At 38.7% G+C, this 17822-nt stretch overlaps 1 protein-coding gene across 6 annotated transcripts in view; it reads left to right on the top strand.

Annotated features, from left to right (window-relative positions):
• The window catches only part of WNK1 (WNK lysine deficient protein kinase 1), a 160542-nt gene that overhangs the window by 64050 nt on the left and 78670 nt on the right, over positions 1-17822 (top strand). For all 6 annotated transcript variants that reach the window (XM_060190326.1, XM_060190328.1, XM_060190329.1 and 3 more), the window contains exon 4: positions 1238-1395. In XM_060190326.1, the coding sequence (XP_060046309.1) occupies positions 1238-1395 (158 nt within the window). The remainder of the gene's footprint in view (positions 1-1237; positions 1396-17822) is intronic.

The following is a 17822-nucleotide window of genomic DNA, read 5'->3' on the forward strand; positions in this document are numbered from 1 at the left end:
ATTGCCCTGCTGAGGATCACTGACATATAAAGAATAAGGTTGTAAAGAATAAGGTTGTTCCCCCACCTGCAGGGGAGTCGCTTCACAATCAGTGAAGCAGGTCTGCAGGTGTCTATCTTTCTCTCCCCCTCTCTGTCTTCCCTTCCTTTCTCCATTTCTCTCTGTCCTATCTAACAACAATGACATCAATAACAACAATAGCAATAACTACAACAATAAAAACAAGGGAAACAAAAGGAAAAAAAAAGAATAAGGCTGTTTTTTTCAGACATTTAAGACATGAGACATATCCAAGAATTTTCAGATGTTAGGGAACTTTTGCTGGAAAAATAACTTATTTCAACCTGTAAAAAAAGTGTTGGCAAATTGAAGTCTTCACACACAATTTCTTTGGAAACATTGAAAAACCTGGTCTTTAGGATCACATACTTTGTACTCATAACTTAAAATAGTCAAGGGGCTGTGTGTGTGTGTGTCTGTGTGTCTGTCTGTCTGTCTGTCTGCCTGCCTGCCTGCCTGCCTGCCTGCCTGCCTTTCTGTCTGTCTGTCTTTACCTGTAGGATGCCCTTCACTGTATTTCTTGTATCTGTAGTAGGCTTATTTGTATACTGCAGGTTGGAATGGTAAGTATATGAAGAAAAGGGTTCTGGTGAGTGGCTTTTATAGACAATTCAATAAATTACTTGTTTTTTATTAAAGAAAAAAATAAACAAAAACAACAACAACAACAAAAAACCCAAGCATTGACTATCAGGCTTTTCACTGCAAGGCCTCCCTAAAAGTGAAACTGATCTACTGAACTGTTGATGGTAAGAATTACTTAACTATAAGTATTAATATAATAGCTATCATCCAGTAGGGGGCAGAAAAGTTTTTGCTTTTTTTTTTAATTCCATCATGCTATTATATTTGGTTTTTTATTACTTGCTAATACTTCAGTATTAGTTTATTTCTTTTTCAAAGTTCTGTCTTGACATTGTACAGTAGAAACTTATTTGAAATAGATACTTCATACTACTTGAGTTTCTCATAAAGGCCTTGCAGTGGAAGAGCTATAAAATATATGATGAAACAGAATAACTAAGCAAATTTCTTTCCTCTCCCCCCCCCACTTTCTTTCTTCCCCCCTCTCTCTACTTTTTTCTTTCTCACAGGTCAACCCCTCTGCTTCTCCCCTCAGTGAGTAACGTCTGCAACTTCCTCTCGAATTGAGTCTGAATCGTTCTTTTAATTTAAGGTACCCCAGAGTTCATGGCCCCTGAGATGTATGAGGAGAAATATGATGAATCCGTCGACGTTTATGCTTTTGGGATGTGCATGCTTGAGATGGCTACGTCTGAATACCCTTACTCAGAGTGCCAAAATGCTGCGCAGATCTATCGCCGTGTGACCAGTGTAAGTCTTCCCCAGGCTGGATAACTTCGACCATGCAGAAGAAAGCAATAGTAGAAGGCATACTGAAGTGCTGGGGAAGAAGGAGCCAAGTTATTTTTGTTTGTTTGTTTTGTTTTTACCACTCATGATTTAGTGAGAACAAAGACAAAGGTTAAAGAAATACCAGTTTATTGTAGAGGACTGTCTTTGAATTTTTCTTTTTAAAGTGCTTTGCCTCTTAGCGTTTTATAATATTCTAAGTTCAGGTTTTTTATTTTGACTCCCCCATTTCTTCCCCAATACATAGTTTACATTTTCTTACTTTCAGTAAGCTATTTACTGGATTATTTTCCCACTGTTACTGAGAATTCTTCAAAATTTAAAAAGTACACTTAATTCCTTACTTTTTACTTCACTGCTTCTAAAATTTGTCATATTCTTGCTTCAGAATAACTCATGTACATCTCTTCCATTCATCCTGTCACAATTCTAATTTTACATTTTTACTTTATGCTTTAAGCTATCTATAAAAGATTTTTATATTTTGAATTTATTTTTCAAATTCTCTTTAATTGAAGATTTGCTTTGCTTCCTGGTACTAAGAGCTTGTCTGATACCTATTTGCTTGTCAAAGTATATACAGGAGCTGAAAAATAGTGCACTTGGTAGAGCACACACTTTGCTATACCTGAGAAACCTGGGTTCAAAACCCTGGTACACATGAGAGCACTATGCATAGCACCAGGGGTGGCCCCATGGAAGATAGAGCTAAAGATCTGTGCTGTGATCTCTTTTCCTCTAACACATTATCTGAATTAAAAAAATAATAATAATAAAAAGTCCACCAGAAGCAGTTCTTACTGTAATAATTCTGTTTTAGGCTCTTGTTTTAGTTTCTTTGTATATAATGCTAGTGTAGAGTTGCTGGACCATATGCTAGCTTCTTAGTTCAGTTGTTTTCCAATAAGTTTCATTTTACATTGCCACTCATCACTGTAAGGTGGCTCTCATCATTCATGTATTTCTGATCATCATTTTCTGGTTTTGTTTTTTCTTTCTACTTACCTAGTAGGTTCAATATGCTATCTTAGTTATAGTTTGGTTTTCATTTCTCTTTTTGCTAATGATGTTGAACATCATTTTTCATACACTTACAACTATTGCCTCCACTCCCCTTTAGAAAAATGCTTATGCAGATTCATTGAAAACATTTTTTAATTGAGGTAACATTGGTTGATTTAAGACTACATAAGCCTCAGATATAAGCATTATATAACTACCAGTCTATTCTCTGAATCTAAGTTAATGCTTTGTTTATTTGTACTGTACTTGTACCATTTGTTCTTTTCTGACTTTTTATTTTTAAATACAGAGTGGTAGACAGTATGAACGAGAGCACAGCATAGCACCAAAAGTTTTCTTCAGTGTGATGGAAACCAGGTTCTAATTTGGGTTGCACACATGGCAAAACAGTGCACTATTACCCAAGTGAGCTATTTCACAAGCCTGATTTTTTTTTTTTTTAGCATAATGACCTGTAGGTTCATTCATGCTACAAATGGGAACCCCCCATCTCAGTGCTGGAGACTAATGTAAGTTTGGGGGTGGGGTGGGGGAGGGGAAAGGCTGAGCAGTAAAACTTGCTCTAATGTGTAGTAGGTACTGGGTTCAAACCTGGGCCATGGGAGTCAGGTGGTGCAGCGGGTTAAGCGCGGGTGGTGCAAAGCGTAAGGATCCTGGTTCAAGCCCCAGGCTCCCCACCTGCAGGGTAGTTGCTTCACAAGTGGTGAAGCAGGTCTGCAGGTGTCTCTCTTTCTCTCCCCCTCTCTGTCTTCCCCTTCTCTCTCCATTTCTCTCTGTCCTATTCAACAACGATGACATCAGTAACAACAACAATACTAACTACAACAATAAAACAAGGGCAACAAAAGGAAATAAATATTTTTTAAAAAATTAAAAAAAAAAAAAACAAAAACGGGGCCATATATAATGGCAAAGCAGACTCACCATTTCGGGTGAGCTATTTTGCCAGTCTAGTGTTTCATCCTAAAATATATTTTTATTTCAAAACAAAAACCTGTTACCAGTGTTCAGTCATAAACATTTACATTTTTTAGTTTTAAATTTATTTATTTATTTAAGAAAGAAGACATTAACAAAATCATAGGATGGGGTGGGGGGTACAACTCCACCCAATTCCCGCCACCCAAAACATTTACTTATTTTATCTTCTGAAAGTTTTATAGTTTCAGCTCTTACAGTTATGTCTTTCATTCATTTTTAAGGTGTGTGTGTGTGTGTGTGTGTGTGTGTGTGTGTGTGTGTGTGTGTGTGTGTGTGTGTTTTGCCTGCAGGGTTATTGCTGGGGCTCAGGAGCCTGCACCATGAATCCACTGCTCCTGGAGGCTATTTTTTTCCCTTCTGTTGTCCTTGTTGTTTTGTTGTTGTTGTGGTTATTATTATTGTTGTTATTGCTGTCATTGTAGTTGGATAGGACAGAGAGAAATTGAGAGAGGAGGGGAAGACAGAGAAGAGGAAAAAAAGATATAGACATCTGCATTCCTGCTTCACTGATTGTGAAGCAACCCCCCCCCCCCAGGTGGGGAGCCAGGACTCAAACCAGGACCCTTACGCCTGTCCTTGCGCTTTGCGCCACATGTGCTTAACCCGCTGTGCTACCGACCGACCCCAGCACAGTTATATTGGGGGGAAAACTAACTATAGAGTGTAGAATAGATTTATGAGGAAAGACTGAAAGCCTAGGGAAGAGGATATTTCAGGACCAGGAGAAGCTCCCTAAATTGCTTTGCTATGCCTAAAGCCCTGGAATCAAGCATCATGGAGACACTGTAGGAACTCCACAGATGGTGGACCAAGGCCTTGGTGTTAAAATATTGCAGCTGAGGGAATCTGAAGGAATAACTTAGTCTGAAAAAAGTTATAGAAAAAAATAACAAAATGAACGGAGAGTTTGTTTTTTACTAGACTACAATTGGGCCAGGTATATAGCTCAGCCTTTTAGAGCTTCTGCTTAAATGCCTGAAGTTGAAAAGCTGTAGGTTCAATTTCCCACACCACTTGATGCCAGAGCAAAGCAGTTCTCTGGTTTTCTCTCCCTACCCTCCTCCCCATCCTCCTTCATTCTCTTTTAAATAAATAGGTTTTTTTTATTTCTTTATTGGGGAATTAATGTTTTTCATTCAATAGTAAATACAGTAGTTTGTACATGCATAACATTTCACAGTTTTCCATATAACAGTACTATCTCCACTATGTCCTCTGTCATCCTTTTTGGACCTATATTCTCCCTCCCCCCACCAACCCAGAGTCTTTACTTTGTTGCAATACACCAACTCCAGTTCAGGTTCTACTTGTGTTTTCTCTTCTGATCTTGTTTTTCAACTTCTTCCTGAGTGACATCATCCCATATCCATCCTTCTGTTTCTGACTTATTTCACCAAACATGAATTTTTCAAGGTCCATCCAAGATCAGCTGAAAACGGTGAAGTCATCATTTTTTACAGCTGAGTAGTATTCCACTGTGTATATATACCATAACTTGCTCAGCCACTCATCTGTTGTTGGACACCTGGATTGCTTCCAGGTTTTGGCTATTACAAATTGTGCTGCCAAGAACATATGGATACACAGATCTTTTTGGATGGATGTGTTGGGTTCCTTAGGATATATCCCCAGGAGAGGAATTGCAGGATCATAGGGTAGGTCCATTTCTAGCCTTCTGAGAGTTCTCCAGACTGCTCTCCACATAGATTGGACCAATTGACATTCCCACCAGCAGTGCAGGAGGGTTCCTTTGACCCCACACCCTCTCCATCATTTGCTGCTGTTACCTTTTCTGATGTATGACATTCTCACAAGAGTGAAGTGGTATCTCATCATTGTCCTTATTTCCATTTATCTGACAATCAAAGACTTGGAGTACTCAGTAATTGTGAGGTGAATATGTGAATACAGAACTGTACAGAATGAAAGAGAAATTTCTGTTACCTGTAGAGCAGATGACCTCCAGAGCTACTTCAGCTCAAATCTCAGCAATGTCATAACCTGCTATGGGCCAAATTTTCTCTCAATCTCAGGTGGTAGTGGGGATTAAATAGGAGAGGCATAGGAAAGTGCTTAGCATCCAGTCATCCTACTATTTATTAGGTACAGGCACAGAAGTTTACCTTACTATGTTCTTTTTAATTGGTGTCTTACAGAGAAGTACAGTGATTAAAATGTGTTTAATAGGGAGTCAGGCGGTAGCACAGCAGGTTAAGCGCACATGGCGCAAAGCGCAAGGACCGGCATAAGGATCCGGGTTCGAGCCCCCAGCTCCCCACCTTCATTTCACAGGCGATGAACCACATCTGCAGGTGTCTTTCTCTCCCCGTCTCTGTCTTCCCCTCCTCTCTCCATTTCTCTCTGTCCTATGCAACAATGACATCAGCAGCAATAATAACTACACCAAAGGCAACAAAAAGGGAATAAATAATAAATAAATATTTAAAAATGTGCTTAATGAACTTAAAGTCAAGTTTTAAATAAGAGCTAGTGAGTATTTATACTCTTAGATCTCACCAATTTTATTATATACTACTCTGTTTAAATATATATATTTTGGATAGAAACAGCCAGAAATCGAGAAGAGGAGACAGAGAGGAAGAGGGACAGAGAGACACCTGCAGCCCTGCTTCACCACTCGTGAAGCTTTCCCCCTACAAGTGGGGACCGGGGGCTCAAACCTGGGTCCTTGTGCACTATAACATGTGCGCTCAACCAGGTGCACCACCACCCAGCCCCTGTTTAAATCTTTTATATCCTAATATGTAGATATTATCTTCATTTCACAGGTAAAAAATTGATTCAGAGACATGAGCAAAGCTATGCAGGAAAAATAATAACCTGTTAATTTAATAATACGGTGGGTGGTGGTTATCTCAGAAATAAGGTGTCTCTAAGATATCACTAGTGCAATTCTTAGAGGATGTGGTTATGTTTTTTGTTTGTTGTTTTCCAGAGCACTACTCATCTGTGATTTACATACATGGTGGTGCTGGGGATTGAACCTAGGACCTTTGGTACCTTAGGCTTTTTGTATCATAATCACTCTGCTGTCTTCCCAAGTCCTTAAGACAATTCTTGATTTATTTGAGAGATAGGAAGAGGCAGAAAGAAAACCTCAGTCACTGGCATGTATGCTGCCAGAGATTCAACTAGATTCCTTCTGCTTGAGAGTCCATTGTTTTATCCATTGTGGTGCTTCCCAAACTGTTATAACACAATTCTTGAAGTTGTTTTATTTTGTTAAACTCTATGTCCTAGGTTGAATCTGGGGGGGTTGGGGATCAAACTTAAAGGGACTGAAATCTGAGAGTGAAAACTCTGGGTTACCTGGGTAGCAGAGTATGATTGTATTGGAGACTTGAGCCTTATAGAGCTCAGAATCAGGCCTTAACAGGAGTTCGAAAGAAAGCTTCTTGTTTCTCAGGATTTCTGCTCTTGAGGAATATGAAGATCCGAGTAAGATTAGTGATTAGTATAGGTAGGCTCAGCACAGTTTGTTTCTGCTACTAAGAAAAGGGGGGAAGGACTGAATCAGTAGGCACTGGCACTGATTTTTCTGATTTCTGTATGAAGAATAGACCATTTGAGGTTAGAGCAGTGTACAGGTTTTTGTGTATCCAGAGAGTAATGAACCTTGGAAAATCATGAGGTGAACTAATTTTCTTTGATAGAGCTAGCTAGATTTGGTAGGGAATTTGAAGAGGCTTGTTTTCCAATGGAATCATAAGGTATGTTCAAATTCCAGTAAATTAATGGTTCATAACAGTTAAGAATCTGGCTAGATCTAGCCTCCTTTACAACCAAGTTAGAAATAATGGAGTTTTTAATTACTTTGTTTGTGTAATTTGATTTTGTCACTGATTCCATTAGCTTTTGGATTGCAGGGTTTGAACATTCTGTCTGGGAAAAACAGAATTAAAGCAATTAGGGTAAAATTCCTTTCAGTTTTTATATAACAAATTACACTTCAACCTACAATTTTTAAAGAAACAAATGAAACTGATTCTTGGCGAGATATGGTTTGAAAGCTGATGAAAGCTTTGTATTTTCGTCTCTCTGGCTGCTAGAATATAGCTGATGCATCTGTTTCCATTAAATAAAATGAGATTATTTTTGTAAAAAATATTGTATCACAAACTATATCTTGAAAACTTTTGTGTTGTTTTCTAAGTCATTAGACTTAAGATTTAAAGTTTTGAATTTTAATTCGATCATCTTTTTGTATGAGCCAGAGCAGGATCAAACCTAGGGACCTCTCAAATGCAAGTCCTCTGAGCTACTGCTGTGATCAGCCTAGCCCCTCACTAGTAGTCTTAATGTAAACAGTTGTGGGTATCATTTTCAAAGTTTTAGGTGCTAAAGAACAGTTGTAAAATTCTATTTTTCTCACAACTTTGCAATTTATTTTTGATTTTTGAAATTCTTGATTCAGTTTTTTCAGAAAAGTTCATTTTACTTCTATACATTATATTAGTTTACCATTCACAAGGCATTGTACTACAGGAAAAAAAATGAAGGTGACTTCAGTATTTAAATATATTGAATATATAGTATTCAGTTTCCTGGTGTTTTGTATAGTAACTTATATGCTCAAAGACAGAATAAATGTTTTCTCATTATATATGATTTAAGGTAAACCTTGAATGAAGTGTAAGACTCAGCTTTAAAAAAAAAAAAAAGAGAGTGAAAGGGAAATAATCATGTAGGTGAATTTTATCATTAGATATTCAGTAAACAAGTAATCAGTTTTACTAATTTATTAGGAGGAGATGGGTATTGGGAACTAAACATTGGGTTATGAGCACTTTCATGCTAGATTAAGAAAATCAAAACCATATGGACTTAGGCCCTTACTCCATGAATATAGACTCATTCTAAGTGGTAAGGATAGTGCAAGAGCAGGTATCTGACAGTAGATTAAACTGCACACTTCATAAATACCAGTTGAATTCTAAATTTGAAATGGCATTGATCTCATTTAGCCTATAGTTCTCTCATTTATATAAGGAGTAATCTCACTCAAAATTCTGTGTAGGTAGAACATTTCTTTTTTTTTTCTTTCTTTGTTTTTTTACCCTGCCCCCTTCCCCCACTTCTTTTTTTTAATATTTATTTATTCCTTTTTTGTTGCCTTTGTTTTATTGTTGTAGTTATTATTGTTGATGTTATTGATGTCGTTGTTGTTGGATAGGGCAGAGAGAATTGGAGAGGGGGAAAGACACCTGCAGACCTGCTTCACCACTTGTGAAGTGACTCCCCTGCAGGTGGGGATCCGGGGGCTCGAGCTGGGATCCTTACGCAGGTCCTTGCACTTTGCATCATGTGCGCTTAACCTGCTGCACTACCACCTGACTCCCAGAATATTTCTATCAGAATCATGCCCCTGAATTCTTTTTTTTTCTGTATGAAATAAAAAATAGAAAATAGCGACAAAACTATAAGATAAGAGGGGTAAAATTCTACATATTTCCCACCACCTGAGTTCCATATCCCATCCTGTCCACTGGAAGCTTTCCTATTCTTTTATCTCTGGGAGTATGGACCCAGGATCATTAAGGGGTGCAGAAGATGGAAGGTGTGGTTTCTGTAATTGCTTCCCTGTTAAACATGGGCATTTGCAAATCGATCCTTACTCCCAGTCTGTCTCTCTCTCTCTCCCTAGTGGGGCAGAGATCTGGGGTAGATTATCTGCCCAGGGAAGTCTGGTTGGCAGCATGAAAAAAGTTTAAAAAAAAAGTTTAAATATAAAGCAGAACAAATTGTTGACTAATCATGAACCTAAAGGCAAGAATATTGCAGATGAAGATTTGGGGTCTCCGTTTTGGAAAAAGCTAGTAGGTCTATTTTAGGTCTATTCCAGAGGGCTTTCTAGTTTTTGCCTGAGCCTGATAGCTAGCATGCAGGTGGGCCAAAGGTATTGTCTGGGGAGACGGTCTCAGGGTTGGAAATAGGAGCTGCAATGTTTGAACATAGAACTGTATGCCTGAGGCCTTAAAGGCCCCAGGTTCAATCCCTGGTACTGTCATATCCCAGAGCTAAACAGTACTCTGGTGTCTTTCTCTATATATCATAAAATAAATCTTTTATTAAAAAAATTAAACTATTTTTGTTGTTTTGTGTCCACAGGTATAAGTTCTACCAAGCTTAAATTATTTTAATAAACACTTCATTAATAAGAAAATTCTGTGTAGGTCTGTGATATAGTAGATGTGTATAATCATTCACCATTTTTGAATCAGGATGTGAATTACATGCTGTCAAAGGATTAGTTGTCAAATGATGTCAGATATTCTAGCAATCCACAATATAAAACATGACTTTTTTTTTTTAATCTCCAGGGTTATCATTGAAGCTCGGTGCCTGCACTACAAATTCACTGCTCCTACTGCCATTTCCCCCCCCCCCCCATTTTATTGGATAGGACAGAGAAATTGAGAGGAGACAGGGAGATAGAAAGACAGACACTTGCAGACCTGCTTCGGGAAGCTTCCCCCTGCATCTGGGGAGCAGGGCCTCCAACTTGGATTCTTGCACAGGTCTTTGTGCTTGGCTCTAGCCCAGCCCCTAAAACATAATTTGGCAGGGGCTGGGTGGTAGTGCAGTGGGTTAAGTGCACATGGTGCGAAGTGCAAGAACCCATGTAAGAATCCTGGTTCGAGCCCCAGCTCCCCACCTGCAAGGGGGTAGCTTCACAACTGGTGAAGCAGGTCTACACATGTCTTTCTCTCCCCCTCTCTGTGTTCCCCTCCTCTCTCGATTTCTCTCTGCCCCATCCAACAACAACAAGGGCAACAAAATGGGGAAAATGGCCAAATGGCCTCCAGGAGCAGTGGATTCGTAGTGCAGGCACTGAGCCCCAGCAATAACCTTGGAGGCAAATACAAAGCAGCAATGGAAAAAATCTGAACAGTGAGGCCTGTCTTAAATTGTGATGTCTGAAAGAGGTATTGATATTCTGAACTTTGAGGTCAGGGTTGCTAGGCTACCAAAAACCAGTAAAAATCCTAATTTAGTCCTAGCAGAGATTTTTGACTGTTGGAGAGACTAAATTCTACTAGCAGAATTGTTTGCTAGTTGCTTTAAGCATTTATCTTAGTTTAAATACTTCGTAGAGACCACATCAATATTGTAGGAGAAACAGTATCTAAGAATGACTGTGGCTTTGATTTCATTGGATCAAAATAGTGATACCATTGAAATAAATGGGGAATTCTAGAGAAAGGCACTGACTTTTGAGAAAAAGAAATTAGCTAAGCCAAGTAATTTGGGTTTTGTATGTGAATGGTATTTAAAAACTATATATTTTACTTTCATGAGAGAAAGATAAAGACAAAAACACTGCTCAGTTCTAACTTAGGGTATTGTTGGGTATTAAACCTGGGACTTAGAGGCCTCAGGCTTGAAAGTCTTTGCATAACCATCTATGATGCTGTGAGTGGTATTTTATTTTAACCATAGCACTGTTCAGCCTGGTTTATGGTGGTACCAGGGATTAAACCTCAGGCACAAGTCTTTTTGCATAACCACTATGTCATTTTCCTGTCTTGAGTGATGCTTTGGTCCTGTATTTTGAAAATTCTTGCTATATAGGAGATGCTGATCTTTATAAATCTAGATATTTGTGCTTACATGATACCTTCGTGGCCCTTCAAAAAAAAAAAAAAGACCCTTATTTCGGTCTGGTTTGGTGTTTAAAGCCACTTGAGTTTAAAACCTACTTATATTTTATATTTAATAAACCCATGAAGCAGAAAACAGGCTGTTTGTATTTTAGTTCCTTCACTTTAATTTAACCAAGCATAATCCTTCAAAGACTTGCTCAAATACCTAATGTTAAAAGGTAATGGTGGACCACAGTACTGCATTTCTGGCCAGTGCCTGCTATCTGCCAAGTCTGATACACTACCAACTCAATTGTAGTGATTTATTTTGAAATACAGGATCTTTGAGATACTTTGTTAGATTTAATAGTCATTTCAAAACTGTAGAGTAGAAGTGTTTCTGCTGATAGCTTGTGTCCTTATTTTATACAGTTATTATTAAGTAATTAAAAGCCCTGTTACCCACTGTCTTGATGTGTATTCAAACTCACCAAACTATAAGGTACAGAACATTATTCTGATAACCCATTATAATAATGCAACAAGCAGTGTTCCTCTTGTACCATTTTCATTAATGCTGTGAGAGGTATCACTACAATTAGTCATTATTTGCACCCATGAGATCAGAAAATAACTAAATGTAGATAATACATTTAGTGGGGCTTGTAATAAGAGGGGAAGAGGTGAATAAATTCTTACTACTTCTCTGTACCTAACTCAGTAGTTTGTTTGAATCCACCATACAATAGTGGTAAGGGAATTTAACTTCATATCATCACTTTTTAGATTAGGTTAACAGAATTATCTATTTTCCTCACTTGCAACTGTGTTTAAAGTTCCTGGCTCACTTGGTATGTGAGAGGCTCAAGTTCCTCTCACTTGGTATGTTAGAGTTTGCACTTAGAACCACAACCCCAGTATTCTGATCTTGTCTGTGTTCATTTGGCTACATAGTTTTTTATATTTTATCTATTTAACCCAATACTTATTTTTTCTTAAGAGCATTTTTTAAACATAATTGGGGAGAAATCATGTTCAGATAACTAAATTTCTACTGTAGGTGTTTATGTCATGGAGGCAGAACCTGTGGGTGTAATGGGTGGAGCTTTGAGTAAGTAAAAACATCTCACTTCACTTGCCCAGACATATGTTGCTGTTGGAGGAGAAGCAGAAAGAATAGTAGCAGAACCATTTTCCTGCTCTTCAGCATGTAGTTTTAAGGGCCAATCTAAAATTAGTAGGATATTGACTAAGCAGATTAAATTTATGTGTGAGACTTGGGAAAGGATGGCCAGTGTTAAACAAGAAACTGTACTTCAGTCTGATTTTGATTCCTGCCTTGCTTATGCTGTGGGCTGATTTACTCTGCTAATTTTTGTCGTGTTACCCTTTCTCTTGTTTACCTATAACTGTAACATCTATTTTGCCTTTTCTGATGGATTTTACAAGGAAAGATTTTTGCTCAGTGTTTGTCATCGTAAATTCACATTGCTGCTGCTGCCCTCAAAAAGATTGTGTAAATGAGGTGGGTGAGAACTTTCACTATATACAGATGTATGTTGTAGCTTTTGGTGATATGTGTAGAAAGGTGTTGGTACTGTTTATATTTCAGGTTTGTTTTTTAAAATGTTTAAAATTCTTTAATTTAGTTAACTTACACTGTACTTTGTGTGAGGAGGGGGAAAAAGAAGTTTTTCTCAACTAGAATGAATGGCTCAGAAATATTTTATGTTTATGAAAGGATAATGAAATGTTATTCTAGCATATTGGATAGTTACACATTCAAGAGACAAGTGCTGGCACTTTTTTTTTAACTGGAAAATTAAATCAGGGAATATTATGACTCACATTTAATTTGCCAGTGCATTAGTTGACCAGATATAGATATAGCCAAAGAAAAACTCAAGAGTCTATAAATTATGAGAATGTGGTTTTAGTTTTCTTAGTTCAAATAAACATATCTTGTGTTTATTGATTCTTGATGTGTCCTTGGGGAGTCAAAATTAATAGATTTTTTAAATGTTTTTTAAATATTTATTTGTTTATTCCCTTTTGTTTCCCTTGTTTTATTGTTGTAGTATTTATTATTGTTACGGATGTTGTCATTGTTGGATGGGACAGAGAGAAACGAAGAGAGGAGGGGAAGACAGAGAGGGCGAGAGAAAGACACCTGCAGACCCGCTTCACCACTTGTGAAGTGACTCCCCTGCAGGTGGGGAGCCTGGGGCTCGAACTGGGATCCTTAAAAATTAATAGTTTTTTATACTCCATTCAAAGTTGTACAAAAGTACTCCCCCTTTTTTTGTCCCAGAGAATACATGATTTTTTATCACCCCAAAAGTATATTAAATGGCTCTGTGTATATGGCATTCAAGACATACATTTGCTTAATTAAAAAAAAAAAAGGAAGTCCCATAGTAAGTGAAACAAGTCAGAAGCATACGGATATTAGATCTCCTACTCATAAGTGGTATTTAGGAAGTAAAGCAAGGGAACAGATAATGAAATTTACCTAAATCTTTGGCATATATGTGCAGATCTGGTGAAAAGAATTTTGTATATATGTGTATATATATATATATAGTCAGGGAGGGTGTGGGGCACCTTTGGTTGTGGGTGAAGTCGGCTAGTGCATATTGTGGTGGTGGGGAAGAGTAAAATTATGCTGGAGACAGTAACAGTCTTGTAACACTATGGTTCCTCAATACAAACCAGTTTCTTAAAAATAAAAAACGGGCTGGGCAGTAGTACATTCAGTAGAGCACACATGTCACAGTGGGCATTGACCCAGGTTCAAGCCCCCAGCTCCCTATCTGCAGGGGTGGAAGCTTCATCTGTGATGAAGTAGTGCTGCAGGTCTCTGTCTTTTCCTCCCTCTCTTCATCTCCCTCTCCTTCCGCTCCTCCCTCTCTTCCCCCACCTCCTCCTTCCCTCTTAGTTTCTCTCTATCCAAACTAACTAAATAAAAATATCTTTTAAGGGAGTCGGGCGGTAGCGCAGCGGGTTAAGCACACATGGCGCAAAGTGCAAGGATTGGCTTAGGATCCCGGTTCGAGCCCCCGGATCCCCACCTGCAGGGGAATCACTTCACAAGGAGTCACTTCACAAGCGGTGAAGTTCTGCAGGTGTCTATCTTTCTCTTCCCCTCTCTGTCTTCCCCTCCTCTCTCCATTTCTCTCTGTCCTATCCAGTAACAACTACAACAATAAAACAAGGGCAACAAAAGGGAATACATATGTATATATTAAAAAGAAGACTAACATGGCACCACTGTCTAAAGTGAAATCCTATGAATTGCAGAAGCAAAAACATTTCTACCCTGACTAACCACTGACTCTGGAGGAAGAGGGCAAAAGGGTATAACACTAACACACACACACACACACACCCAAGAATACTGCTTAGCTCTGGCTGATGACTGTGTTGCAGATTTGAACCTGGAACTTCAAAACTTTTTGCATAATCATTATGTTGTCTCCTCCACCCTATAACATACATTTTCTTTTTAGGTTTATGAGCCCAGTTTATGTACTGTTTTCTGTTTTTGAACTTCATGCAGAATAATAGGTGAACAAGATGACTTATTGGTTAGAATATGATGGGAATAGAATTGAGTGTAGCTAAATCAAGGAGGGGGAAAAGGGTTAGAATTTTAGAAGACTTAGGCTCTTAAGTTGACTGCTGACATATCTTAATGAAATCTTTTGCCATTAAGATACATTATTTTCTTCTCTGGTGCTTAAAATCACGTTTTAGAATTACCTGGACTAAATTTTTTTTTTTAACTAAAATTATCATTTACAGAAACTACAGGTTCTCTTCATCAGAGGCTTAGGACTGAGGAGATAGGTAAAGATTAGAACACAAGATTTGTGGGGCCCCACATAAAATCCCCAGCAGTACCATATGTCTGTTCTCACTTTCCCTCATAGAAATGGGTCTTTGGGAGTTGGGCGGTAGCCCAGCAGGTTAAGCGCACGTGGCACAAAGTCCAAGGACAAGGCTCAAGGATCCCTGTTCGAGCCCCCGGCTCCCTACCTGCAGGGGAGTCACTTCACAAGAGGTGAAGCAGGTCTACAGGTGTCTATCTTTCTCTCCCCCTCTCTGTTTTCCCCTCCTCTCTCCATTTCTCTCTGTCCTTTCCAACAACAATGGCATCAGTAACAACAACAATAATAATAACCACCACAACAATAAAACAAGGGCAACAAATGGGAATAAATAAATATTACCAAAAAAAAGGTTTTCCTGGTTTGTTAAAATTTAAGAAGGGCCAAGAGATGTTGTACCCAGGGGAGCACATATTTTGCCATGTGTAAGAACCTGGGTCCAAGCCCCTATAACCACATGAGTACACAGCTAGTATTTGTGTTAATAAATGGGAATGTCTCTATAAAGTTGAATATATGTATTTGCATTAACAGTCGAGTTATTAAGTAATCAAGAATGGAGTAATCCCTGAGTCTTGATGCTTTTTTAGTGTGTGTGCTTAACCAGATGTGCCACCACCTGGTCACCTTAATGCTTTTTTAAAAAGAGGATTCTTAGTAACTATAAGCTTGATTACACTATCTCTGGTGATTGATTGTCTTTAAACTCAAAGGAGCTGGGTATTGGTGCACCTGTTAGATCTAGCACACTTGTTACAGTGAGCACAGGATTCAAGTCCCTGACAGCTTTTCTCCCCCCCCCCCATGTAGGAGGAAAGCTTCATGAGCAGCAATGAAGCAAGTCTGAAGGAGTCTCTCCCTCCCTCCCTCTCTTTCCCCTTCCTTCCCTCCCTCTCTCCCGTTCTCTCCCCCCTTCTCTCCCCTGTTTCCTCCCCCCCCCCCCGTATCTCCACCATAACCTGACAATTGCACTGTTTGTCTTAATCCAGTAATAAAGTATTAAAATAAATAAATAAATTCAATGGGGCCTTTGGTTCAACAAAAATAATAATTCAAAGAATTTTCAACCTAGATAGTGCATTTGATTATAGTTGTCATATTAATTAGACAGTCGCAAGGAACTCAGAACTTTAGATCTACTAGTACTTGTCCAATTCACATTGAATTAACTTCTAATAAATCTTTATATCTTTCTATATTCCTATGCTGAAACAGAAGAACCATTTAATATTCTCAGATTATATGTGTGATATCATTATTGCCAGTAGACCAAAATAGGTTTTTCTAAAATGTATTTGTTTATGGAAAGAAGGTGCCTTTTCCTAATTGTATTGTGTATTATTTTTAGCCACTTATTTTTTTATTTAATTAATTTATTTAAAAAAGGAGACATTAACAAAACTGTAGGAAAGGAGGGGTACAGCTCCACACAGTTCCCACCATCAGATCTCCATATCCCATCCCCTCCCCTGATAGCTTTCCTATTCTTTATCCCTGTGGGAGTATGGACCCAAGGTCATTGTGGGCTGCAGAAGGTGGAAGGTCTGGCTTCTGTAATTGCTTCCCCGCTAACATGGGCGTTGACTGGTTGGTCCATACTTCCAGTCTGCCTCTCTCTTTCCCTTGTAGGGTAGGTCTCTGGGGAAGTGGAGCTCCAGGACACATTGGTGGGGTCATCTGTCCAAGGAAGTCTGGTGGGCATCATGCTGGCATCTGGAACCTGGTGGCTGAAAAGAGAGTTAACATACAAAGCCAGACAAATTGTTGAACAGTTATGGACCTAAAGGCAGGAATAGTGCAGATGAAGTGTTGGCGGGTACTCACTGCAGACTATTGTGTACTTTTGCTTTCGGGTATATTTTTTGTCCTAGTTTATGGATACGTGTGAACATGCTCTATCTCATGGGGCCTAGTCTATATCTAGGTTTTGGGACTTTCTTAGGAAGTGAACCACCTGGGATGGAATTAGAGAATACTATGAAAGGAAAGGTCTCACCCAAATAATGAAGCTGAAGGGTTGTTGTTCCACACTTGAAGTCTCTGGACACATTCTGAAGTGAAACATGCTGAGGTGGCACTCACTGCGTTGATTAGGTTATGATCTGCGGATGCAATATTATTTGATATGAATTGAGAGAAGCATGCCGGAAAGTTCGCCCCACCCTAAGGTTCCAGGACTGGGGGAAATATAGGCTCTATAGTGGAAATATGAGGTTCCTGCTCTCTTAGGGTTCAAGAAGACAATAGATAGTTATTGTTATCATCACATTATTTGGTAATAGGGTTAACTTTGAAAACTCCCTTTGTTAGAATTTTCTGTATATACCCAACATCTTGTATATAGCTGTGCGACTGGTTGCTTCTGTTCTCCCTGGTCTAGGCTTTTGAGAGAGTCAACATATCAAAGACTCAGCCTATGTATTAAAAAGACAGTCTGTGCTTTAAGAAGTTTGAGACATACAATCAAATTTTCTCCCATCATGTTAATTAAATAGTGATTTATATAACTACATAAACGCCATTCCCACCACCAAAAGACTGTGTCCCATCCTACCCACCTACCTCCAGCCCCCCAACAGCCCCAGGAAGCCAAATGTCCACCCTCACCTTCACCACAGGGTTTTTACTTTAGTGCCCTACTCTAGATATAGTCAAATCCTGCTTTTTGTTTCCCTTTCTGTTCTTCTTTCTCAACTTCTGTTGATGAGTGGGATCATCCCATACTCATCTTTATTTTTCTGACTTATCTCACTTAACATAATTCCTTCTAGCTCCATCCAAGATGGGTCAGAGAAGGTGGATTCATTGTTCTTAATAGCTTCATAGTGTTCCATTTTGTATATATAGCACAGCTTTCTCAGCCACTCATCCTTTGTTGGGCACCTGGATT

Source organism: Erinaceus europaeus, chromosome 4 (genome assembly GCF_950295315.1).
Source record: "Erinaceus europaeus chromosome 4, mEriEur2.1, whole genome shotgun sequence".
In the NCBI taxonomy this organism is placed as follows: domain Eukaryota; kingdom Metazoa; phylum Chordata; class Mammalia; order Eulipotyphla; family Erinaceidae; genus Erinaceus; species Erinaceus europaeus.